Source organism: Delphinapterus leucas, chromosome 11 (genome assembly GCF_059928025.1).
Source record: "Delphinapterus leucas isolate spDelLeu-1000000601 "Yukka" chromosome 11, BTC_Dleu_Yukka2, whole genome shotgun sequence".
In the NCBI taxonomy this organism is placed as follows: Eukaryota; Metazoa; Chordata; class Mammalia; order Artiodactyla; family Monodontidae; genus Delphinapterus; species Delphinapterus leucas.
In genome coordinates, this window is record NC_143139.1 from 66,127,671 (window position 1) to 66,154,228 (window position 26,558).

The 26,558-nt window shown below is 37.2% G+C and overlaps 1 protein-coding gene across 1 annotated transcript in view; it reads left to right on the forward strand.

The window, feature by feature from the left end:
• METTL25 (methyltransferase like 25) overlaps positions 1-26,558 on the forward strand; it is a 154,240-nt gene that overhangs the window by 39,397 nt on the left and 88,285 nt on the right. Inside the window, exon 6 of the mRNA XM_089921079.1 lies at positions 25,251-25,351. Within this exon, the coding sequence (XP_089777205.1) occupies positions 25,251-25,351 (101 nt within the window). The remainder of the gene's footprint in view (positions 1-25,250; positions 25,352-26,558) is intronic.

Below are 26,558 nucleotides of genomic sequence, written 5' to 3' on the forward strand. Positions count from 1 at the left end.
GAGGCCTGCGTACCGCAAAAAAAAAAAAAAAAAAAAAAAAAATGGAGAGGAGCATTCCAAGTATTAGGAACAAGGTGGGTTAAGGCATGGCAGGGCACTCATTGGAGATGGATGAATATTCTAGGTGATAACCTGATTCATATAAAGTACAGAAGTGTGATATGAGGTGGAAAAGAAAAGCAGGAGTCAGTTCAAAAGGACCTCATATGGAAAGTCCATTTTGGAAATGAGAATTTTGAGCAGAACAATAACATGACCAAAAGCAGAAATTGTTAAGGCCTGTGATTTTTCAACCATGAGATTCACTGGGACCCTAGCAGTGGAACAGTGGGGAAACCTGAAATCGTGGGACCAAGGCTAGGAGAACTAATGCAAGAGAAGCATTCACCCCAAAGGAGGTAGCTAGCTGCTGACGCTGGTATTCAAAAGGCAAACTCCAGTCAGATATGAGCTGACATCTATTATCAAAGGGTCTTATTGGAAAATTGGAGCACACGCAGCGGGAGTTTCTGATCAGATGTAAAACTACACATGATGGTTAATAAATACTATGGCAAGGGCTTTCTCTGGCTCTCCCAGTATATTGACTGACATGTGGACAGTGAAAATGAAAGAGTTCTACTTAAAAAAAAAAAATGATGAGCATTTACTATGAGTGTAAAACTATTTCAAATATAATACTTTACTTTTATTAATTACTTTATTCCTCATAATACTCTATAAAGTAATACAGTCATTTCTTGGTATCCATAGGGGATTGGTTCCAGGACCCTTGTGGATACCAAAATTCATGGATGCTCAAGTTCCTTACATAAAGTGGCATAGTATTTGTATATAACCTACTCATATCCTCCTGTGTACTTTAAATCATCTCTAGATTACTTATACCTAACACAATGCATATGCTATGTATATAGTTGCCTGGTGCACAGCAAATTCAAGTTTTGCCTTTTAGAACTTTCTGGAATTTATTTTCCAAATAGTTTCCATCCACAGTTGGTTGAATTCTGTAGGTGCGGAACCCAGGGATATGGAAGGCTGACTGTACTGTTATTATCGTGTTCATTCTCAGATGAGAAAACTAAGTTACAGAGAGGTTAAGTAACCTAAGATCACACAGTTAATAAGTGAAAGAGTTAGAATTTTAGCCCAGTCGTTCTGGCTTAGATTCACACTCTTAAAACTCAGAGCTGGGGTAGAGGGATAGGATTTGGCCTCTGGGGAGATTCGGTTAAATTTTAAACCATCAGGGCTATAACCCAGTGTGCTAGCATTCTGGATGATACCAGTTTTATCAGAGGACTAGAATCTAAATGAGAACATGAGACAAAATTATAGGCAGACTGTGTGGGCATAAATAGGGGTGAGTAGGGGAAGATGCTCCTCAGGGAGTACACAAATGCTAGTTCTTCCAGGGTACAGAATAGAGGCCAAGCACTAGTTCTAGCCCTCACCTGGGTTTAAGAACAGTGCTCCTTAAATATGGAAAAGCTTGGTTAGTTTGAGTTTAGCAGCTGGGTAGGGACATTGATTTGGCAGATACTGAGACAGTTTGGGGATCGGTAAATGTGTCCTTTGGGTTAAGACAGTTCCCTAATCCCTGCCTCCCTCTCTTCAGTTTTGTGCTCTATAACTTGTTCACAGTCGAATGAAGTGACCTGATGCTGTTTTCCTTCTGTGGAATATGGTTAGGCTGAGGTGTCTCTGAGTGTCCCAACTCACATAAAAGTGCTCACCTTTTGTCTGAAGGAGCAGCACTATCCTTCAAGGCCTTTATTTTGTGTTATGGTTCGGTAAATATAGGTACTCATAAGATAAATGTGGCATCTCCCACTTTTTCTATAAGCTGTCTTTTTATGCAGATATCAGCTATTTTGTTTATTAGGATTAAGATATTATTAAATTGACATGACTTTAATAATTCTATCCTATTTTAATTTCTCCTTTTTTGCTTTTATTCCCTGTACTACATAATTAGCTTCTTTTTTACATCTTTATTGGAGTATAATTGCTTTACAATCCTGTGTTAGTTTCTGCTTTATAACAAAGTAAATCAGTTATACATATACATATGTTCCCATATTTCCTCCCTCTTGCGTCTCCCTCCCTCCTTCCCTATCCTACCCCTCTAGGTGGTCACAAAGCACCTAGCTGATCTCCCTGTGCTATGTGGCTGCTTCCCACTAGCTATCTATTTTACGTTTGGTAGTGTATATATGTCCATGCCACGCTCTCACTTGGCCCCAGCTTACCCTTCCCCCTCCCCATATCCTCAAGTCCATTCTCTAGTCGGTCTGTGTCTTTATTCCCGTCTTACCCCTAGGTTCTTCATGACTTTTTTTTTTTTCTTAGATTCCATATATGTGTTAGCATACGGTATTTGTCCTTCTCTTTCTGACTTACTTCACTCTGTATGACAGACTCTAGGTCCATCCATCTCACTACAAATAACTCAATTACGTTTCTTTTTGTGGCTGAGTAATATTCAATTGTATATATGTGCCACACCTTCTTTATCCATTCATCCAATGATGGACACTTAGGTTGCTTCCATGTCCTGCCTATTGTAGATAGAGCTGCAATGAACATTTTGGGACATGACTCTCTTTGAATTATCGTTTTCTCAGGGTATGTGCCCAGTAGTGGGATTGCTGGGTCATATGGCAGTTGTATTTGTAGTTTTTTAAGGAACCTCCATACTGTTCTCCATAGTGGCTGTACCAATTCACGTTCCCACCTGCAGTGCAAGAGTGTTCCCTTTTCTCCACATGCTCTCCAGCATTTATTGTTTCTAGATTTTTTGATGATGGCCATTCTGACTGGTGTGAGATGATATCTCATTGTAGTTTTGATTTGCATTTCTCTAATGATTAATGATGTTGAGCATTCTTTCATGTGTTTGTTGGCAGTCTGTATATCTTCTTTGGAGAAATGTCTACTTAGGTCTTCTGCCCATTTTTGGATTGGGTTGTTGTTTTTCTGTTACTGAGCTGCATGAGCTGCTTGTAAATTTTGGAGATTAATCCTTTGTCAGTTGCTTCATTTGCAAATATTTTCTCCCATTCTGAGGGTTGTCTTTTGGTCTTGTTTATGGTTTCCTTTGCTGTGCAAAAGCTTGTAAGTTTCATTAGGTCCCATTTGTTTATTTTTGTTTTTATTTCCATTTCTCTAGGAGGTGTGTCAAAAAGTATCTTGCTGTGATTTATGTCATAGAGTGTTCTGCCTATGTTTTCCTCTAAGAGTTTGATAGTTTGTGGCCTTACATTTAGGTCTTTAATCCATTTTGAGCTTATTTTTGTGTATGGTGTTAGAGAGTGTTCTAATCTCATACATTTACATGGACCTGTCCAGTTTTCCCAGCACCACTTATTGAAGAGGCTGTCCTTTCTCCACTGTACATTCCTGCCTCCTTTATCGAAGATAAGGTGACCATATGTGCGTGGGTTTATCTCTGGGCTTTCTGTCCTGTTCCACTGCTCTATCTTTCTGTTTTTGTGCCAGTACCATACTGTCTTGATTACTGTAGCTTTGTAGTATAGTCTGAAGTCAGGAAGCCTGATTCCTCCAGCTCCGTTTTTCGTTCTCAAGATTGCTTTGGCTATTCGGGGTCTTTTGTGCTTCCATACAAATTGTGAAAATTTTTGTTCTAGTTCTGTGAAAAATGCCAGTGGTAGTTTGATAGGGATTGCATTGAATCTGTAGATTGCTCTGGGTAGTAGAGTCGTTTTCACAATGTTGATTCTTCCAATCCAAGAACATGGTATATCTCTCCATCTATTTGTATCATCTTTAATTTCTTTCATCAATGCCTTATAGTTTTCTGAATACAGGTCTGTTGTCTCCTTAGGTAGGTTTATTCCTAGATATTTTATTCTTTTTGTTGCAATGGTAAATGGGAGTGTTTCCTTAATTTCACTTTCAGGTTTTTCATCCTTAGTGTATAGGAATGCCAGAGATTTCTGTGCATTAATTTTGTATCCTGCTACTTTACCAAATTCATTGATTAGCTCTAGTAGTTTTCTGGTAGCATCTTTAGGATTCTCTATGTATAGTATCATGTCATCTGCAAAGAGTGACAGCTTTACTTCTTCTTTTCCGATTTGGATTCCTTTTATTTCCTTTTCTTCTCTGATTGCTGTGGCTAAAACTTCCAAAACTATGTTGAATAAGAGTGGTGAGAGTGGGCAACCTTGTCTTGTTCCTGATCTTAGTGGAAATGCTTTCAGTTTTTCACCATTGAGGACGATGTTGGCTTTGGGTTTGTCATATATGGCCTTTATTATGTTGAGGAAAGTTCCCTCTATGCCTACTTTTGCAGGGTTTTTATCATAAATGGGTGTTGAATTTTGTTGAAAGCTTTCTCTGCATCTATTGAGATGATCATATGGTTTTTCTCCTTCAATTTGTTAATATGGTGTATCACGTTGTTTGATTTGCGTATATTGAAGAATGCTTGCATTCCTGGAATAAACCCCACTTGATCATGGTGTATGATCCGTTTAATGTGCTGTTGGATTCTGTTTGCTAGTATTTTGTTGAGGATTTTTGCATCTATGTTCATCAGTGATATTGGCCTGTAGCTTTCTTTCTTTGTGACATCCTTGTCTGGTTTTGGTATCAGGGTGATGGTGGACTCGTAGAATGAGTTTGGGAGTGTTCCTCCCTTTGCTATATTTTGGAAGAGTTTGAGAAGGATAGGTGTTAGCTCTTCTCTAAATGTTTGACAGAATTCGCCTGTGAAGCCATCTGGTCCTGGGCTTTTGCTTGTTGGAAGATTTTTAATCACAGTTTCAATTTCAGTGCTAGTGATTGGTCTGTTCATATTTTCTGTTTCTTCCTGATTCAGTCTTGGCATTTCTAAGAATTTTTCCATTTCTTCCAGGTTGTCCACTTTATTGGCATATAGTTGCTTGTAGTAGTCTCTCATGATCCTTTGTGTTTCTGCAGTGTCAGTTGTTACTTCTCCTTTTTCATTTCTAATTCTATTCATTTGAGTCTTCTCCCTTTTTTTCTATATGAGTCTGGCTAATGGTTTATCAATTTTGTTTGCCTTCTCAAAGAACCAGCTTTTAGTTCTATTGATCTTTGCTATCATTTCCTTTGTTTCTTTTTCATTTATTTCTGATCTGACCTTGATGATTTCTTTCCTTCTGCTAACTTTGGGGATTTTTGTTCTTCTTTCTCTAATTGCTTTAGGTGCAAGGTTAGGTTGTTTATTTGAGATGTTTCCTGTTTCTTAAGGTAGGATTGTATTGCTATAAACTTCCCTCTTAGAACTGCTTTCACTGCATCCCATAGGTTTTGGGTCGTCGTGTCTCCATTGTCATTTGTTTCTAGGTATTTTTTGATTTCCTCTTTGATTTCTTCAGTGATCACTTCGTTATTAAGTAGTATATTGTTTAGCCTCCATGTGTTTGTATATTTTACAGATCTTTTCCTGTAATTGATATCTAATCTCATAGCGTTGTCGTTGGAAAAGATACTTGATACAATTTCAATTTTCTTAAATTTACCAAGGCTTGATTTGTGACCCAAGATATGATCTATCCTGAAGAATGTTCCATGAGCACTTGAGAAAAATGTGTATTCTGTTGTTTTTGGATGGAGTGTCCTATAAATATCAATTAAGTCCATCTTGGTTAATGTATCATTTAAAGCTTGTGTTTCCTTATTTATTTTCATTTTGGATGATCTGTCCATGGGTGAAAGTGGGGTGTTAAAGTCCCCTACTATGAATGTGTTACTGTCGATCTCCCCTTTTATGGCTGTTAGTATTTGCCTTATGTATTGAGGTGCTCCTATGTTGGGTGCATAAATATTTACAATTGTTATATCTTCTTCTTGGATCGATCCCTTGATCATTATGTAGTGTCCTTCTTTGTCTCTTCTGATAGTCTTTATTTTAAAGTCTATTTTGTCTGATATGAGAATTGCTACTCCAGCTTTCTTTTGGTTTCCATTTGCATGGAATATCTTTTTCCAACCCCTCACTTTCAGTCTGTATGTGTCTCTAGGTCTGAAGTGGGTCTCTTGTAGATAGCATATATATGGGTCTTGTGTTTGTATGCATTCAACCAGTCTGTGTCTTTTGGTGGGAGCATTTAAACCATTTTCATTTAAGGTAATTATCGATATGTATGTTCCTATTCCCATTTTCTTAATTGTTTTCGGTTTGTTATTGTAGGTATTTTCCTTCTCTTGTGTTTCTTGCCTAGAGAAGGTCCTTTAGCATTTGTTGTACAGCTGGTTTGGTCGTGCTGAACTCTCTCACCTTTTGCTTGTCTGTAAAGGTTTTAATTTCTCCATCAAACCTGAGTGAGATCCTTGCTGGGTAGAGTAATCTTGGTTGCAGGTTTTTCTCCTTCATCACTTAAAATATGTCCTGCCAGTCCCTTCTGGCTTGCAGAGTTTCTGCTGCAAGATCAGCTGTTAACCTTATGGGGATTCCCTTGTGTGTGATTTGTTGGTTTTCCCTGGCTACTTTTAATATGTTTCCTTTGTGTTTAATTTTTGATAGTTTGATTAATATGTGTCTTGGCGTGTTTCTTCTTGGATTTATCCTGTATGGGACTCTGTGTGCTTCCTGGACTTGATTAACTGTTTCCTTTCCCATATTAGGGGAGTTTTCAACTATAACCTCTCCAAATATTTTCTCAGTCCCTTTCTTTTTCTCTTCTCCTTCTGACACCCCTATAATTCGAATGTTGGTGCATTTAATGTTATCCCAGAGGTCTCTGAGACTGTCCTCAGTTCTTTTCATTCTTTTTTCTTTATTCTGCTCTGCAGTAGCTATTTCCACTATTTTATCTTCCAGGTCACTTATCCGTTCTTCTGCCTCAGTTGTTCTGCTATTGATTTCTTCTAGAGTATTTTTAATTTCATTTATTGTGTTGTTCATCATTGCTTGTTTCCTCTTTAGTTCTTCTGGGTCCTTGTTAAATGTTCCTTGCATGTTGTCTATTCTATTTCCAAGATTTTGGATCATCTTTACTCTCATTATTCTGAATTCTTTTTCAGGTAGGCTGCCTATTTCTCCTTCATTTGTTAGGTCTGGTGGGTTTTTATCTTGCTCCTTCATCTGCTGTGTGTTTTTCTGTCTTCTCATTTTGCTTATCTTACTGCGTTTGGGATCTCCTTTTTGCAGGCTGCAGGTTCGTAGTTCCCGTTGTTTTTGCTGTCTGTCCCCAGTGACTAAAGTTGGTTCAGTGGGTTGTGTAGGCTTCCTGGTGGAGGGGACTAGTGCCTGTGTTCTGGTGGATGAGGCTGGATCTTGTCTTTCTGTTGGGCAGGTCCATGTCTGGTGGTGTGTTTTGGAGTGTCTGTGGCCTTATTATGATTTTAGGCAGCCTCTCTGCTAATGGGGGGTGTTGTGTTCCTGCCTTGCTAGTTGTTTGGCATAGGGTGTCCAGCACTGTAGCTTGCTGGTCGTTGAGTGAAGCTGGGTGTTGGTGTTGAGATGGAGGTCACTGGGAGATTTTTGCCGTTTGATATTATGTGAAGCTGGGAGGTCTCTTGTGGACCAGTGTCCTGAAGTTGGCTCTCCCACCTCAGAGGCACAGCACTGACTCCTGGCTGCAGCACCAAGAGCCTTTCATCCACATGGCTCAGAATAAAAGGGAGAAAAAGTAGAAAGAAAGACGATAAAATAAAGTAAGATAAAATAAAATAACGTTATTAAAATAAAAAATAATTAAGAAAAAAAATTTTTAAGTAAAAAACAAAACAAAAAACCGATGGAGAGAACCCTAGGACAAATGGTGAAAGCAAAGCTATACAGACAAAATCTCACACAGAAGCATACACATACACACTCACAAAAAGAGAAAAAGTGGAAGAAATAATAAATCTTGCTCTCAAAGTCCACCTCCTCAATTTGGGATGATTCGTTGTCTATTCAGGTATTCCACTGATGCAAGGTACATCAAGTTGATTGTGGAGATTTAATCCACTGCTCCTGAGGCTGCTGGGAGAAATTTCCCTTTCTCTTCTTTGTTCGCACAGCTCCTGGGGCTCAGCTTTGGATTTGGCCCCGCCTCTGCGTGTAGGTCGCCGGAGGGCGTCTGTTCTTCGCTCAGACAGGAAGGGGTTAAAGGAGCAGCTGCTTCGGGGGCTCTGGCTCACTCAGACCGGGGGGGAGGGAGGGGCACCAACTGCGGGGAGAGCCTGCGGCGGCAGAGGCCTGCATGACATTGCACCAGCCTGAGGCGCGCCGTGCGTTCTCCCGGGAAGTTGTCCTTGGATCCCGGGACCCTGGCAGTGGCAGGCTGCACAGGCTCCCTGGAAGGGAGGTGTGGGTAGTGACCTGTGCTCACACACAGGCTTCTTGGTGGCGGCAGCAGCAGCCTTAACATCTCATGCCTGTCTCTGGGGTCCGTGCTGTTAGCCGCGGCTCGCGCCCGTCTCTGGAGCTCCTTTAAGCAGGGCTCTTAATCCCCGCTCCTCGCGCACCAGGAAACAAAGAGGGAAGAAAAAGTCTCTTGTCTCTTCGGCAGCTCCAGACTTTTTCCCATACTCTCTCCTGGCTAGCCGTGGTGCACTAACCCCCTGCAGGCTGTGTTCAGGCAGCCAACCCCAGTCCTCTCCCTGTGAGCCGACCGAAGCCTGAGCCTCTCGGGCTGGTGAGTGCTGGTCGGCACCGATCCTCTGTGCGGGAATCTCTCCGCTTTGCCCTCCGCACCCCTGTTGCTGTGCTCTCCTCCACGGCCCCGAAGCTCCCCCACTTTGCCACCCGCAGTCTCCGCCCGTGAAGGGGCTTCTAGTGTGTGGAAACCTTTCCTCCTTCACAGCTCCCTCTCACTGGTGCAGGTCCCGTCCCTATTCTTTTGTCTCTGTTTATTCTTTTTTCTTTTGCCCTACCGAGGTACGTGGGGGGGTTTCTTGCCTTTTGGGAGGTCTCAGGTGTTCTGCCAGCGTTCAGTAGGTGTTCTGTAGGAGTTGTTCCACGTGTAGATGTATTTCTGGTGTATCTGTGGGGAGGAAGGTGATCTCCGCGTCTTACTCTTCCGCCGTCTTCCCCCTCTCCCATGATTAGCTTCTTATTTTATTTCTAATCATTTTCTGTCTGTGTGGGCTACATGGGCACTGAGAGAAAGGAGGTTGAGAAAGCTTCAGGATGAATTCTGCCTATAATGTAGAGGTATGTGACTTATGAAGAGCCACATCTTGGAAAGCAAGAGAGTGGTTAACCATACCTGTATCAATTTAAATACTTTTGCCTACAAATAATAGCAAGTTTACTTAACAGTGGCATAAGCAATAAAGTCATTATCTCACATAATCAGCAGTCAGGAGGTAGCAGTTTTAGGGTTGGTTCACTGGCTTCCTGACATCAGGGCACTGGGCTCACGTCTAGACTTCCCTCTCCGGGCTACAAGGTGACAGCTGCAGTTGTAAGCATCATGTCTTCATGAGAAGTAGGTATGAATTAAAGCCTTTCTTCTCAAGCATCTCTCTCCTTTTGTCAAGGAGGAAAAAAATCCATCCAGAAATTTCTTAGCAGAATTGCCTCATGTCTCATTGTCTAGACATAATTCACAGGGTACCTTCTGGCTGCAAAGGAGTCTGACAAAGTGAATATTTGACTTTTTCAGTTTCTGTTTTGGGGCAAGCAGAGTAGACAGGCGTTAAAAATGACTGTTGAATAGCTTCTAAAAGGATCTGCAGAAACATCCTTTTTCTTCTCCCCCCCGGCCCACACTTCTTCCTTGTCTCCTCTCTCTGTGTCCTGATTTTGGGGGTTGAGAGGAATAACTCTCTAAAGGAGAGGTGCAGTGATTTCTCCATATATTCTTTTGCTTTGGTACCACCACATTATTCAACCATAGGTGGTTTAGTTTTTATCTCTCACGATGGACTCTGAGCTCCTCTAAGACAAAAAGCTTATCTTTAAAATTTTTCTTTAAATGCCTAACACTCACCATAATATGTGGTATTATAGTAAGTGCTCAGTTAAAGAAATGGCATGAAATGAAATTATAAATTAAGGAAAAACTGATTCTACACTGTTTAAAACTAAAGAAGGAACAAAAGTATTTGATAAGACATCTTGAGAAAAATAATTATGTTGAAATAAGTAGTTTGAGAATTAAAGGTATTAGTCTGGCTTTGCCCTTCATAGCAAAGTTAAGAAACAGGTTAGGGAAGTTTTACATTCCAGAGATCACTAGAGCAAAATGATGAAAACACACTACCCTGGTGAGATAGAGGTCTTATTGAACTTTAAATCTCTATAACCTCAGATTATAAATTATAACTCCTCTCTTTATTATTCCTTGAGAAGAAACAAAAAGATTACAGATATTCACCTATTAACTACAAAATTTTTTTCTCCCAAGCATGTTATCTTTCACCACAAAGCATATGATGACCACAAAGTTGTAAACTGTTCTTGGAAGAAAATTGTATTTGTTCTCTTGATTATAGTAGTGATTCTGCATTTGTTTTACTCAGACCCACATTAAATATATTTTATATCACTACCTAGTATGTATATAGATAGATAAATAGATAAATAATACTGGTACTGAACTTTTATTAAAAAGTACTTTTTATTCTTTTTAGTTAATATTTGTTCTTTGAAAGGTACTGGGTCTCACAACACACAATGTGTGCTGGTATTCTTTTTCTATTTCTTTCTATTGTGTAAAATATTGATCACAATCCACTAAATTAATTTCGTGATCCAGTAGTGGGTCATAGCCAGTGGTGTGACGCTAAATATTTTAATGGTTTGCTCCATCCCTGAATAAAAACCCTAATATGTAGCGTTTCCTGATTTCCATGATATAAATACACCCAGTTTGGCCAGTTTCAAGCTATCAACCTGTTGTCACTGAATGCTGAACTGGGAAGAGATGACACAATCTCTCTCTCTCTGGAGCCAACTTCACTGCACCACTGGCTTTAACCCACAGTTTGAAATAAACACAAATTTATGTTTGTTATATGTAAGTGAATTAGTTGTCTTGTTGATGCTAGGAGAATGTTGCTCTTTATGGTTGAGCAGGTATTCCTGCCAATGGGGGGAGGTTTGGTCGATGCATGATGCAGATACACAATGCACAGTGCAGGGAGAGAGGAGGCCAAAGAAGACTTTTTTATGTTTAAATTTTTCTTGTCTTGCCATAAAATACAAATTTTATTTCACAAGAGTATAGGTCTGATTTACATAGTTGAATTATATTTATCCTTTTAGTTTTAATATATTCAAGAAACTGGTAAGATATGAATGCTTCAGAAATCTGGGCAGTTCAGTATAATTTCAATATGCCTGTTATCCTTAGATAATATTTTGAATACCATATACAGTTAACCTTATTTGAAGGCTAAAATGAATATGAAGAAATTTTCATAGAATTGTGCTATAGCCTTTGATGCTTATTTTAAGCTATAACATTCTAAGGTGGGAAATAAGTTTCCAAACTTTTACAACTAAAATTCAAATGTTATCTTTACTTGAGAGTGTGTCAGTCTCTACCTGGCAAGTCTTCAGATACCCTTGAAGAGTATTTGTAAGGAAGCCTAGGGAGTCTTAGTCCATCCTTGAAAAGGATAACAAGGAACAGAGACTGAACTTCAAAACAAAAGGGTTGGTAAATGATATATATTTGACTTAAAAAAAATTTTTTTTTGTGAGAAACTATAAGGTGCCTATCAACCTAAATTTTATTTTTATAAAGCATTATAAAAATGACACAGATGCATGTCACACACACAAAAATAAATTTTAATAAAGTACTTTGTACTGTGAATAAACTAAAAATATTAAGCATTTATTTACTTACCTTTTAACATAAGTAATACATAGATACATTATCATTAATAAAAAAATTCTGACAGTATACAAACATGTACAATAAAAAGTTAAAGCCCTTTTATGGCATCACTACCCACAGTGACACTGCCTTCTCATACTTCTTTCTATGCATGTACATATACAAATACATATATGTACAAATATTTAGGATTTAAGATACATGTAATGATTCACTAATTCATTTACCTATTCTTCTAACAAATATTTATTGCATGTCTACAATGTGCCAAGTACTTTTCTAGGAGCTAGAGAAATGGAAGGAAAAATGTTCCTGCTGTCATGTCCTGTCATTCGATCCTAGTGGGTAGAGACAGCAGAGTAATAAGCAAATAGGTAGGTAGATAGATAGATAGATAGATAGATTTATATCTATCTATCTATATATATATATCCTAATGTACCCCCTGTCCTGCCTTTCCCCTGTGGTAACCATACATTTGTTTTCTATGCTGTGAGTCTGTTTCTGTTTTGTAAGTAATGGTAACCATACATTTGTTTTCTATGCTGTGAGTCTGTTTCTGTTTTGTAAATAAGTTCATTTGTATAATTTTTTTTTTAGATTCCACATATAAGTGATATCATATTATACTTGTCTTTCTCTGACTTACTTCACTTAGTATGATAATCTCTAGGTTCATCCATTTTGCTGCAAGTGGCATTTTTCATTCTTTTTTATGACTAATATTCCATTGTATATATGTACCTCATCCTCTTTATCCATTCATCTGTCAGTGGATACTTAGGTTGCTTTTATGTCTTGGCTATTATAAATAGTGCTGCTCTGAACATTGGGGTGCATGTATCTTTTTGAATTAGAGTTTTCTCCAAATATATGCCCAAGGCTGGGATTGCTGGATCATATGGCAACTCTCTTTTTAGTTTTTTAAGGAACCTCCATACTGTTTTCCATAGTGGCTGCACCAATTGACATTGTCACCAACAGTACAGGAGGGTTCCCTCTTCTCCACACCCTCTCCAGCATTTATTATTTGTAGAATTTTTGATGATGGCCATTCTGACTGGTGTGAGGTGATACCTCATTGTAATTTTGATTTGCATTTCTCTAATAATGAGATGTTGGGCATTTCTTCATGTGCCTATTTGCCATCTCTATGTCTTCTTTGAAGAAATGTCTATTTAGGTCTTCTGTCCATTTCTTGATTGGGTTGTTTGTTTTTTTGATATTGAGCTGTTTGAGCTGTTTATATATTTTGGAAGTTAATCTGTTGTCGGTTGCATTGTTTGAAAATATTTTCTCCCATTCCATAGGTTGTCTTTTCATTTTGTTTATGGTTTCCTTTGCTGTGCAAAAGCTTATAAGTTTGATTAGGTCCCATTTGTTTATTCTTGCTTTTATTTCTTTTGCCTTGGGAGACTGACCTGAGAAAACATTGGTACAATTTATGTCAGAGAATGTTTTGCCTATGTTCTCTTCTTGGAGTTTTATGATGTCATGTCTTATATTTAAGTCTTTAAGCCATTTTGAATTTATTTTTGTGTATGGTGTGAGGGAGTGTTCTAACTTCATTGATTTACATGCGGCTGTCCAGCTTTCCCAACACCACTTAATGAAAAGACTGTCTTTTCTCCATTTATATTCTTGCCTCCTTTCTTGAAGATTAATTGTAGCTGTGTGGGTTTATTTTTGGGCTCTCTATTCTGTTTCATTGATCTTATGTCTGTTTTTGTGCCAATACCACACTGTTTTGATTACTGTAGCTTTGTGGTATTGTCTGAAGTCTGGGAGGGTTATGCCTTCAGCTTTGTTCTTTTTCCTCAGGATTGCTTTGGCAATTCTGAGTCTTTTGTGGTTCCATATGAATTTTAGGATTATTTGTTCTAGTTCTGTGAAAAATGTCATGGATAATTTGATAGGGATCACGTTAAATCTGTAGATTACTTTGGGTAGTGTGGCCATTTTAACAATATTAATTCTTCTAGTTCAAGAACATGGGATATCTTTTTATTTCTTTGAATCACCTTCAGTTACCTTTATCAATGTTTTATAGTTCTCAGCATGTAAGTCTTTCACCTCCTTGGTCAGGTTTATTCCTACTTTTTTTTTTTTTTGGACACAATTTTTAAAGGGATTTTTTTTTTTTTTACTTTCTCTTTCTGATATTTCATTGTTAGAGTAAGGAAATTCAACAGATTTCTGTACGTTAATCTTGTAACCTGCTACCTTGCTGAATTCGTTTATCTGTTCTAATAGTCTTTATGTGGAGTCTTTAGGGTTTTCTATATAGACTATTTTATCATCTTCATATAATGACAATTTTACCTCTTCCCTGCCAGTTTGGATACCTTTTATTTATTTTCTTGTCTGATTGCTGTGGCTAGGACTTCCAGTACTATATTGAATAGAAGTGGTAAGAGTGGGCATCCTTGTCTTGTTCCAGATTTTAGCAGGAAGACTTTCAGCTTTTCCCTATTGAGTATTATGTTGGTGTGTGTTTGTCATAAATAGCTTTTATTATATTGAGATACGTTTTCTCTATACCCACTTGGTGAGAGTTTTTATTGTGAATGGATGCTGAATTTTATCAAATGCTTTTTCTGCATCTGTTGAGGTGATCATGTGGTTTTTGTGTTTTCTTTTGTTGCTGTGGTGTATCACATTGATTGATTTGTGTGTTGAACCATCCTTGTGACCCTAGGATGAATCCAACTTGATCATGGTATATAATCCTTTTATGTGTTGTTGCATTCAGTTTGCTCATATTTTGTTGAGGATTTTCACATTTGTGTTCATCAAAGATACTGGCCTGTAATTTTCTTTTTTGGTAGTATCTTTGTCTGGTTTTGGTATTAGGATAATGGCGTCTTCATAGAATGACTTTGAGCGTCTTCCCTCCTCTGCAGTCTTTTGGAAGAGTTTGAAAAGAATTGGTATAAGTTCTTCTTTGTATGTTTGGTAGAATTCCTCAATGCAACCATCTGGTCCTGGACTTTTGTTTGTAAAGTTTTTTCTTTATTACAGATTCTATTTCAAGTCTAGTGATAATTGTTCAAATTATCTGTTTCTTCTTGATTCAGTTTTCATGGGCCTTATATTTCTAGAAACTTGTCCACTACTTCTAGGTTGTCCAGTTTATTGGCATATAATTGTTCATAGTATTCTCTTATGGGTTTTTTTTTTTTGTATTTCTGTGGTATTGGTTTTTATTTCTCCTCTTTCATTTCTTTTTTTGTTTATTTGGTCCTCTCTCTTTTCTTCTTGGTGGCCAGAGGTTTGTTGATTTTGTTTATCCTTTCAAAAACCCAGCTCTTGGTTTTATTGATTTTTTTCTAATTTTTTTGAATCTTTATTTTATTTATTTCCTCTCTGATGTTTATTATTTCCTTCTTTATGCTGACTTTAGGTTTTGTTTGTTTTTCTTTTACTAATTCTTTTAGGTGGTAGGTTAGGTTGTTTATTTGAGATTTTTCTTGCTTTATGAGGAAGGCCTATGTTGCTATGAACTTCCCCCTTAGGACTGCTTTTGCTGCATCCCATGTGTTTCATATGTTTGTGTTTTCATTGTCATTTGTCTCAAGGTATTTTTGAATTTCCTCTTTGATTTCATTGTTGACCCATTGGTTTTTTAGTAGCATGTTGCTTAGTCTCCATGTAATCATTTTCTTCTCATTTCTCTTTGTGTGGTTGATCTCTAGTTTCCTGTTGTTGTGGTCAGAAAAGATGCTTGAAATAATTTCTGTCCTCTTAAATTTGTTGAGGCTTTTTTTGTGAAGGGACAGTTTTATATGAAGCAGCCAGGGAAGACCTTGTTAACATAACATTTGAGCAGACATTTGAAGGATGAGAGAGGAACCAATGCAGTTATTCTGGAGAAATAGTGTTCCAGGCAGAGGGAACAGCAAGTAAAAAGCCCGAAGGGAGGAGCTTGCCTGCCTTTTTCAAGGAACACTGCAGACACCAGTATGGATGAAACAAAGTGTCAAGATCAGAAGCAGGGAGATCAGTTAGGAAGCTGATCTACATGAGAGATGATGGTGGTTTAGATCAGAGAGGAGCAGCAGAAGAAATGGTTAAACTCTCAATATTATTTTTAAAGTATTGCTAGCAGAACTTATTGACAGATTCAGTGGGGGTGTGAAGGAAAGAAGAAAGCCAAGTGTAATTCAAAGATTTTTGGCCTGAAACAATGGGAAAATGGAGTTGTCATTTAGTGAACTGGATACGACTGCTGAAAGAATAGAATTGAGGTGGAAGTTGTTTAGTTTTGGACGGGTTGAGTTTGACCTTCCTTTTAAAAATTCAAGTGTGGAGGCTATATTATCAGTGGATAGATAATTCTGGGTTTCTGAGGACAAATCTGGGTTAAAGATAAATCCCTGAGTTATTAACATATAGATAGTAAGTCTGAGTGAGATCACTTAGGGAGCAGAAATGTTGAAAAGAAGTACAGAGACTGAACCTAGGAATATTCCAAAGGAGTTTGGGAAGGTAAGGAGGACCAGCAAGATGACCTAATAAGGAAGAACAGTACAGTGTTGCTCTCTTACTTAGCAATGTATCTTGGAGCTCTCTCCATTGTTAACATATATAGATTTACTAAATTTGTTTAATGCAGGACAAAGTATTCCTTGGAATGGATGTACCATATTCTATTTTGCTTCTGCTATATTGATGGTATTTGTTTTCTAATTTTCTCCTCTAACTATAATTTTTATCTAGTTCCATAGTCTATCTGGATTATTTTTGTTTATTTGCAAAATGGTTTTAATTTTATATTTTTCTGAATGCTATTTATTGAATAATCCATGCTTTCACACATTGATAGGAAATGACACCTTTCTCAGATAGTGCATTTTTAGGTTCTCTTCTTTTCCCTTAATCTGTTGGTTCCTGTGATAATACTATACTGTTAAAATTACTGTAGTTAATTTGAACCTTTGAAATCCAGTAGAGCAAGTTCCCCAAAGTTCTTATTTTTCAGAATTTTCTTAGATAACCTCATTCATTTTTCTTTTATATGAGTTTTACTTACTTACTTTAAAAAGAGTGACCATTTTACTTCATTGGTCTGTGTAAGACATACAGATGAAATTTTATATTTTTTAGAGATCAGATATAGGGTTATTGAGTGAGTTTTCCCAAAGAAGAGATTTCAGTCACGAAGGGCTCGCTGACTGCAGCTCATTTATTGTCTGGGCTCAGCAATGGAAGCCAGGATATTCAGTGCACGTATGGTGAACAATGCCAGATAGGAAAGTCGAACAATAAGGCTTTTGTTTCATATTTTGATAGAGTTCTTTCTAATATTTCTAGTGTAGATGTGAAGAGGGTAGACCATCTTTTAGAGAAAGAGATAGTTAATATTTAAAATTTTTATTTAATATTAACAATTAGGAAGCATTTTAAAATTTGATGATGAAATATTTTATTTATCCAGAGATCTTGGCAAGAGGAAAATTGAAATATTGATCACATCAACAATTTAATAAGGCTTAGGTAGAAAAGTTTACTTGAGTCTTTCATTTGGGATTAAAGTATATGTGGTTTACAGTGCAAATTGCTAGAAAAGTTGCAAAATGTTTTATGCTTAAAAAGAGTGATTTTTAAATTATCTCATTTTCTTTATAATGTTTAGATCATAATAAACATTGCTGCCCAGATTTAAAGTAAAGCTGATTTTGATAATTTGTGTGTCAAATGAGTTTTAGAGTCAGATTGTTAAAGTCCATTTAAAAAAAAAAAAGCCTGTTGGGATTTTTATTGACATGCATTGAACTTAAAGATCATTATGGGAATAAATTATGTCTTTGATATTTTTTTCTCTTTGTAACATAAATTATCTTTTCATTTATTTGGTTGTTGTTTTAGATATTTGAGTTAATCTTGCCCAGTTTTAGTTTGGTTTATTCCTAAGGATTTTGTTGAGGTTTTTTTTCTTCATATAAGAAATATTTATTGGGTGCCTGACACATGCTAGTCACTATTCTAGGGACCAGGGATACAAGATTGATCAAAACAAAGTCCCTGCCCTCATTAGGTTTATACTCTGATAGAAGACATCAGGGAATAGAAAAACAAATAAATAGATACATAATGTCAGGTTATAAACAGGAGAAAAACTAAACAGGGAGAGGAGGGTCAGATATGTAAAGAGTAAAGCAAAATCTCTCAAAAATCACTTTATAGGGCTTCCCTGGTGGCGCAGTGGTTGAGAGTCTGCCTGCTGGTGCAGGGGACACGGGTTCATGCCCTGGTCCGGGAAGATCCCACATGCCGCGCAGCGGCTGGGCCCGTGAGCCATGGCCGCTGAGCCTGCGCGTCTGGAGCCTGTACTCCGCAATGGGAGAGGCCACAGCAGTGAGAGGCCCGCATACCGCAAAAAAAAAAAAATCACTTTATATATTTTTCCCTATCTTTTTTTTCCTATCTTTCAATAATAGTCATTGTGGTTTTAAATAAGATAGTCTAAAACCCTCTATATACAAAGGTATAATGTAAGTTGAGATTATTAATTTAGGTGACAAAAATTTGTCTCTAACAACTTAATACTTGTTTATATTTCCTAGATAAAATTATATGTCAGATTTCATTTAGGTCTAAAGAAATTTTAAAAGTGTGTATTTTCAAAGTAGAGTGAGGACATGTAGATAATCTTGATTCATCTGTGTAATTCTGTTGATTCAGTTCAACAAAGTTCTGTAGTAGGCAGTAGAGGATGTATGATAAGTGAGATACTCTCTTCCCCCTTAGGGAGCTCATGATGTAATGAGGAGTTCACAAGCAATTACGTAGAACTTTCATACATGTCTCAGAGTGATATACTCATGACCTATAGATCTTAATCAACTACAGATATGAATTATTGAAAAGATGAATGAAAGAAGTAATGAGTGATGGATGTATAAACCAAATGCTATTAAGACTAGAAGAGAGAGTAATTTTTCATAACTAAGGGATAAAGGAAAGCTTTCTAAAAAAGGTGACATTTGGTCTTCATTTAGAAAGATGAACAAAGAAGTTAGGGCCAGATTATGAGAGCCATGAATGCTATACTGAGGTCTCAGAATATTATTCAGTGGAAAGCAAAGTATACTTTGTTCCATTAAAATATTTTTGAGTGTTTAATGCAAAAGAGTTGCATACATTCATTTACATTTCTGAAAAGTAGTAATTTTTCACATAATAGAAGATAGACTGGCATGGAGCTAGATCAGAGACAGGGAGCCTGGTTAGGGAGTAGTTATACGAGCCCAAAGCAAGGATACTTTAGATAAGAACAGTAGGAGGAGACAACAATTTACCAGGCCTTTTCAGAGATAAAACCAACTAACATGGTAACCAATGGTAGGGAAATGTGGTAGGGTCGGGGTGGCGAAGGCTAAAGATGATGGCAAGGTTTTAGGTTGGTTGACTACATAATGATATATCATTATGGGGGAAGATCAGATTTGTGGGCTTAGGAAATGAGTTTATTTTTGCATATTTTTCATTTTAGAAATGTTCAGCAAATACTTTAAAATTCTTACGTCAAAATCCAGAAAGAAGTTCAGACTGAAATAATGTGGAAATTAAATTTAAAGGAGTAGATGTAATTGCCCAGAAACTGGAGTGAGGCATCTACAAGCCAAGGATTGCCAGCAACCACCAGAAGCTAGGAAGAGGCAAGCAGAGATTCTTTCCTAGAGCATTTGGAGTGAGCATGATCCAACTGATACCTTGATTTCAGACCTCTAGCCTCCAGAACCGTGAGAGAATACATTTCTGTTGTTTTCAGCTACCCAGTGTGTGGCCATTTGTTATGGCAGCCCTCAGAATGTATTACAGGGATCATCAGTACATACTGAGATATGGACAAGATTGTTTAGGGAAAGAGTATAGATAGGGCAAGAGTTCAGACTAATTTTAGGCAATTTAGATAGACTTAACTATGCCCAAATTTTACTTTAAATAGCAGTAAGACCAGGCAAATGTGATACTTGGTTACCATACAAAATTTTTAGTACCCATTACATTCTACCTAGCCGCTTCATACTTTTGTTTACCAGATGAAGGCATGTGAGTTTATGAGCCTTTATTCAAAGAAGTATAAAAGGGGCTTGGGGAGTGAGAGGATTAAGCCTTAAGAACATTTAATAGAAAATAATGAGCTATCAAGGGGCTATGAAGAGCATTAGGCCACAAATAAGAGAGAATACCATGGAAGCCAGATGAAGAGAATGTTTTAAGGAGGGAGTATCAAAAGCTCTCGAAAACCTACAGTAAGAAAAATACCCATTGGGTTTGGTCTCAGATGCTGGTGATGATGGAACTAAGAGCTGTTTGAGTGGCCTATGTAGATCTTTTCAGAAAGATACTGCTACTCTTAATATAGAGGAAGGACAAGAAGGCAAAAAGAAAGGGAAAAAGAATTTTTTAGCAGGTATTACATTTACCCAGTCAAGAGCTAATGAAGATTGAAAACGAAAAGGAGATATAATTAAGAGGATGCGTATATAAGAACTTGGAGACTAAAGGAGAGAAGAGTAAAAGGTTGTTCTAAAATTCAAACTTGTTTAATTAAGTGGATAATATTATTAACACAAGAAGGAAGAACTAGTAGAACATCTACATTTACAAGAGTAATGCATTTCTAAAGCCAGCAAAGACTAAGAAACTGGGCATATATGCAGAGAAAACCATAATTCAAAAAGACACATGCACCCCAATGTTCATTGCAGCAGTATTTACAGTAGCCAGGTTATGGAAGCAATTTAAATGCCCATCGACAGACAAATGGATAAAGAAGATGTGGTACATATATGCAATGGAATATTCCTCAGCCATAAAAAGGAATGAAATTGGGTCATTTGTAGAGACGTGAGTGGACCTAGAGACTGTCATACAGAGTGAAGTAAGTCAGAAGGAGAAAAACAAATATCATATATTAACGCATATATGTGGAATCTAGAAAAATGGTACAGATGAACCCATTTTCAAGGCAGAAATAGAGACACAGATGTAGAGAATAAACGAATGGACATCAAGTGGGGAATGCCGGGCAGGAGGGTGGTGGGATGAATTGGGAGATTGGGATTGACATATATACACTAATATGTATGAAATAGATAACCAATAAAAACAAATCATATCTCATGTAAAAAAAAAAGACTAAGAAATGAAATAGAAGAAAAAAACAAGAGGCTTCATCTACTCCAAAATTATCATTTAAAGATAGCATGAAAGTGCTCATAAAGGAAAGCAACTTGATTCGCTGATAAGGAAGCTTAATGCCCAGTTTAACTAGATTTCAGTATAAGTATATGAATACAGTTAAATAGGAGACCGAGACTTAACAATAGAAATGGTGAACACAGTGACTTTGATTCAGGACGTAGAAGGGAGCCTCATTCTTCACTGCAGTCAGAATGAAGGTGGTGAAATAGATTCTAAAGATTATATTGAATCAGTATATGAAAGGCTTTGTTTGAGGGTGTCTCTCTGTATCAGTTTTTTGCACTTGTTCTCTTACAAACTGAACAGCTGTGAGGCTGCTGTGACCTCAGTCAAAGAGGAAACTGTGATGCAGACTCAGAAAACTTCAAGGTGATTACACAATCATTGGGTTGTCCAGAGGAGTGAGTCTCTAATGTGGTTTCACATAGCCCTGAGCCAAGGCTGGCAGTTGCTGTAAACTGCCCTAGGACCTTAAAGTTCATGGGTGTTTTGGATAGAGATTTGGGGAGCCATGTGCATGGAGTAAGACTGCCCTTCAGCTGTCCTTCACACTGTTATGTAGGGTTGAAGGGATAACTTTCTTAACACACAGGTTAAGGGCACCCTTCGGTAGGCCTTCACTATGGTGGCAAAGATAAGTTTTATGAGCCCTAAGGAAGACAGTAACCCTCCTCCCTACCTCGTCACCTTCGTCAACACAAGTTAGGGAACATGCTTGCCATCTTTCAGCCTCCATTTCTCCAGTGACAGCCCTGTGTGCTCAGTATGTGACTGCTCCCCTGCTGGCTTCCATGCTATATCATCTGAAATCAAGAGGAATGCCAGGAGTCCTGTGTATCCGTGTCTGCATCTTCCCTTTATCAACTGTCAAGCCCAGAACTCTGTATTCCCCTGAAAAATTCCTTCCTCCGCCCCTACCACAACACTCACAGCTTCACCGCTATCTCTCTAAGGATGGTAAAGACCAATTCCCATTGTGCCTTTGATCCCCATTCATGTCAGCCCTCACCAGAAACCCTGGCCTCACGATTCATTCCTAATTTCTGGGATTCTCATCAAATGTATCTCTATATGTCCTTTGTCCTGACTAGTCTTCTACCTCTCCTCAATTCCAAAATTTTCTGGAATTTGGTCATTCATTACTAAAAGTGTCTTTATCTGCAGCCTATTCTCTGAAAATTCCTTTACTGTCTAATCAAAACTTAGCTCTTTGCTGAGGAAGCATACTTCCCATCCTCATCGAGCAGTGCATTTTTCTGTCTCAGTTCCCTTGTATGAGGTAATTAGCCTCTCGATTGCTGCTTCAAGACTGTATGCATCATCTAATGCTGTTTCAGAAATCACCACAAAACTGAATGGCTTAGAGACAGAATAAATTTTATTATCTCTTACAGTTTCTATAGGTCAACAATTTGAGAGTAACTTTGACATGGATTTCTTAGATTTTTTTTTTCCTGGAAATAATATACCCCTTCCATTGTAATATATTTTCCAGAAATACTCTTCCCATTTCAATCTAATGATAAGTTATAATTTTTCTCAGTCAGTTCTTTTAGATTATTATTGGCAGAGGAAATTTCTACTGTTTTCAGACAAGTAGACCTGCTTTTTTCCTGGCAACATAAGGTGAATTGCAGAGCAATGATGGCACACTAATTATACTTTTCATTACAAATGCATTGCTTGTTTCTTAAGTGGGATTCTTTTCATGTTCTGTAGTAAGTTGACTTTCATCTCTTCTTTTCCCCTAGTAGAAGTTTATTTTGTAGGTATTTGGTTGGGATATTATAAGTTGAGAAATTGCTGGCTAATCATTTTAAATGGTAAAATGTTCTGGTATTATGTTTTTGGAGATAAACTGTATCCTGTTGGAAGCACTTTGTTTGTTTGTTTTTCATTGTCTTCCCCTAATATTTACATGGCTTGCTTCCTCGTTTAAATGTCTGCTCAAATATCACATCTTCAAAGAAGACTTCTGTATTAATTAGGGCAGAAGTATTCAACCAGTGTGCTGTGGATGCTATATGGGAGTTCCCGGGATACTGCTTCCTTCATCCCATGGGTTTTGCCTCAACACAGTTATCTGTTTATTCCACTGTGATGTACAAAATTTGCCATTTTCCCAGAGGGCTAAGCTACAAAAAAAGTTTGGGAAGCATTAAGATAAAGATTTAGGTGCAAAATGGGTTCAAACCCAAAGTAACAGTGACTTCAACAAGACAGATGGATATTTCTGTTTCAGTCCAGAGGTAGACAGAGTTAGTAAGGGAGGTCTGCACCAAAAAGCCTTCCAAGAACCCAGAATCCTTCTATTTTGTTGCTCCACCGTCTGCTTGCCAACATGAACACATTCGAGGGATGAAGTAGGGTGGAAAGTGTGGGGGAAAGATCATGCCCGCCCCCCACTCCTCTTTGAGCATTTGCACACATCATTTCTGCCCTCATCCAGTTAGCCAAAACTTACCCTCTAGCTATCCTAGTGACTGCATGGGAGTCTGGGAATTGCAGCCTTTAACCCGAGCAGCTGAATAGCCAGGTAAAAATTGAGTGCTGTTACTACAAGGAAGAAGGAGAGAACAGCTGGGGGAAGGGAAAGAACTAGCTGTTTTATTGGTTAGCACTTTTCCTAACACTCTCAATAAAAGACCACAACCCCATTTCTCTAGCCCCTTACCCTTTACAGTAAAGTTTAGATATTTCTTTCTTCAGTTGTAAGAAAAAAATTGAAGTACTTAGAGTAGCCCTTTGATTTAGCAATAATCATGTTTCAGTTAAATCATAAAGCCTTCAGTAAAACTCAAACTGCTGTTTCAAGGCATCTTGGAAATTGACAGAGAAGTAGTCCAGGGTCCCTAGTTACTGGATAGGCTTCAAGGGCTCCATGATTCCTGGGCACTTGTAAAGTGAAATTGTTTATATAGCCTGGTGGTTAAGAGCATGGCCCCTGGTGTCAGACTGCCTGGGTTTAAATTCCAACTCTGCCATGTGCTAGATTTGCAGCTTAGGCAGTTTTCTTAACCTCCCTGTGCTCACTTTCTCTATCTGAAACATGAGAATAATAGTATACCTATTTCACAGAATTGCTGTGGGGACTAGTTAATACATTTAACGCTCTTAGCATTTAAAGCTAGTTATTACATTTAAAGCACTTACAATAGTGCCTAACAATATTAAGTGCTGTATAAATACTAGCATTATTATTATTTATATTCCTAGGGCAGGGTCAGTATCTTCCATCTGAGTATCAATAACGTCTATTGTAAATATTACTTTAATACCTGAAAGAAATCACTATCACAGACTTATGATCTGCATGAAATTTAAATTTTCTCTATTTTAATAAAAAATCATTTGACCTTTCATAACATGGAAGTTTATTTAGTGGAATCTACCTCAACAGTATTTTCTTTTAAAGCATTTTCTTGTTTTCTAGTTCTGTTTTACTTAACCTAATAGAAAATTTATATTCATCTCAGTTTTCTTTTAATTGCCACAGTTTTGATAGGCTTCAGCTTTTCTAGACTTTAACTTAAAATAGAAATGTTTTTTTTCCTTTTGAGAAACCCTGTGCAGTTAATAGTTGTACATAAGGGGCTTACACATCTGCAAGTTGCACGTGTAACTCTGTTAGTGAGCTGGGCAGCAGATACCTGTGATTAAGCAGAAAATGTTGATTTTTTTGTTGTTACTCAAACCATAAATGCAGTTGAGCCAAACTGAATCACAGTTGAAAATCTTACAGCCTGTCAAGGGAGTGAAAAAATAAGAGCCTATACAGCTGTTCATTTTCTGGAAAGTGAACATCGTGGCTGGAAAAAAAACTGGTGCTTCAACATTGTTAGGAATGAATTAATATTGTTCTATAATAAATTGCCAAATGTCACATTTAATAAACCATTTTATTAGAAAGTCGGGTCAGCAGTAAATGCCCAGTATCTCATTACTTATCTTCTGTAGTTACACTGAACATGCAAAGTATTTCCATTTTAAATTGCTTTTGCTAAATATTTGAGAAATAATTTTGGCAAATTGGTTGGTATCAGACCTGGAGCTTAAATACAAAACAGCTGTTGTTGAGAAAATACCATTTTTATAACATTAATATGCTTTTAATTAACATACTGGAATGAACTGTTAAACATTACCACTTACATGTTTAACTACTGTTTGACTTTCAAATGACTGATTTGCTTTCTCAATAGATTATTTACTTTAACTAAAAGAGGAAGAATTTTATTTAAATAATCCATATTTTTCTTCCAGCTGCAGAATGTACCCAAGAAAAGTGGGGATTTCCAATGTGCCACTATTTAAAGGAAGAGAGATGGTGCTGTGGCCGGAATGCCAGAATGTCAGCATGTTTGGTATGACTGGTTTTTTTTCCTGGACTTAGAGTTTTATCCAGATGTTGCAGAATTTTATTTATTTATTTTCGGCTTCATTAAATGCCAAATTTTGCAGAGTGTCATAATTAATGTTTTTGTGCATTGCAAATTATGAGGAAAAAAATGACTTACCCTTCCAACATTACTCACTCTGCATGCAGTGTGATAACAATTTATAATTATACTATAATTCTACATTATAGTACTTAATTTCTTACATATAATTACTTTAATTATCATATAAAATGTACCAACAACCAAGTCTTAAACACAGAATTACTGTAGTGCTTTATCCACAGCTCTGTGGTATGTTTGTGTTTGTTTGTAGCAGATCATTTGGCCTCCTAATTTTTTATAAAATGGGAAAAATATTATTAAGCTACCTGGGATATGAAGTAACTATCTAGTTAAGTGAAATCTTTATTTAGCTCGTGTCCTTAGACCTAGAACACTTTAGCCCACAGTCTTCTCTGTTTGTGGTGTTATGTTGGTTTAAAAAGGAACAGATGCCAGTTAAATGGTATAAGTGGACTTTGTCATCATAAATTTAAAATATAGCTTTTAAAATAATGTGTTTAATGCCCAATCCCAAGATAAATTAACTATTTTGTAGTCATTATCTCAATATTTTTTATATTGCCAGTAACACAGCAATATAAAAAAGTGTTCCAGTGTTCTGGGTCACATATCTGAGAATTAACTTCGAAATCTTATTTATGCTCAAATAATGATTTCCTTTTGTGAGTCCTCTTAAAATACTTTTCTGGGAATTTGCCTTTCTTTCATTATATTTGTAAATGATACTCATTTAGGGTCTTGTTAGAATGGGAGGTCATTCTTGGAATGACTTGGTCCCCAGAATGCTGGCAGCTTATACCCTCTAGGCAGGAAACTGAAATAGTCTTTTATAGGGAATCTGATTAGCCTAAGAGAAAAGACTAAAGATATTGGCATTAGGGATTTCACAATGAAATAGGACCTTTGTGGTGAGATCCACAATTAAAAGTCCTTACTCATAAGCACAGTGCTTCTAATCAAGTTTATGATTACCGCATTTTAATTATCAAAAAGCCAAGAATCATTAGTTGTCTAAGAAAGTCTAACATGAAAGAAAAGAGATCAGATAAACAAATAGAAGAGTAGCAACTTGGAGGAAATGGATACTATCCAAAGTAAAATAAAATAA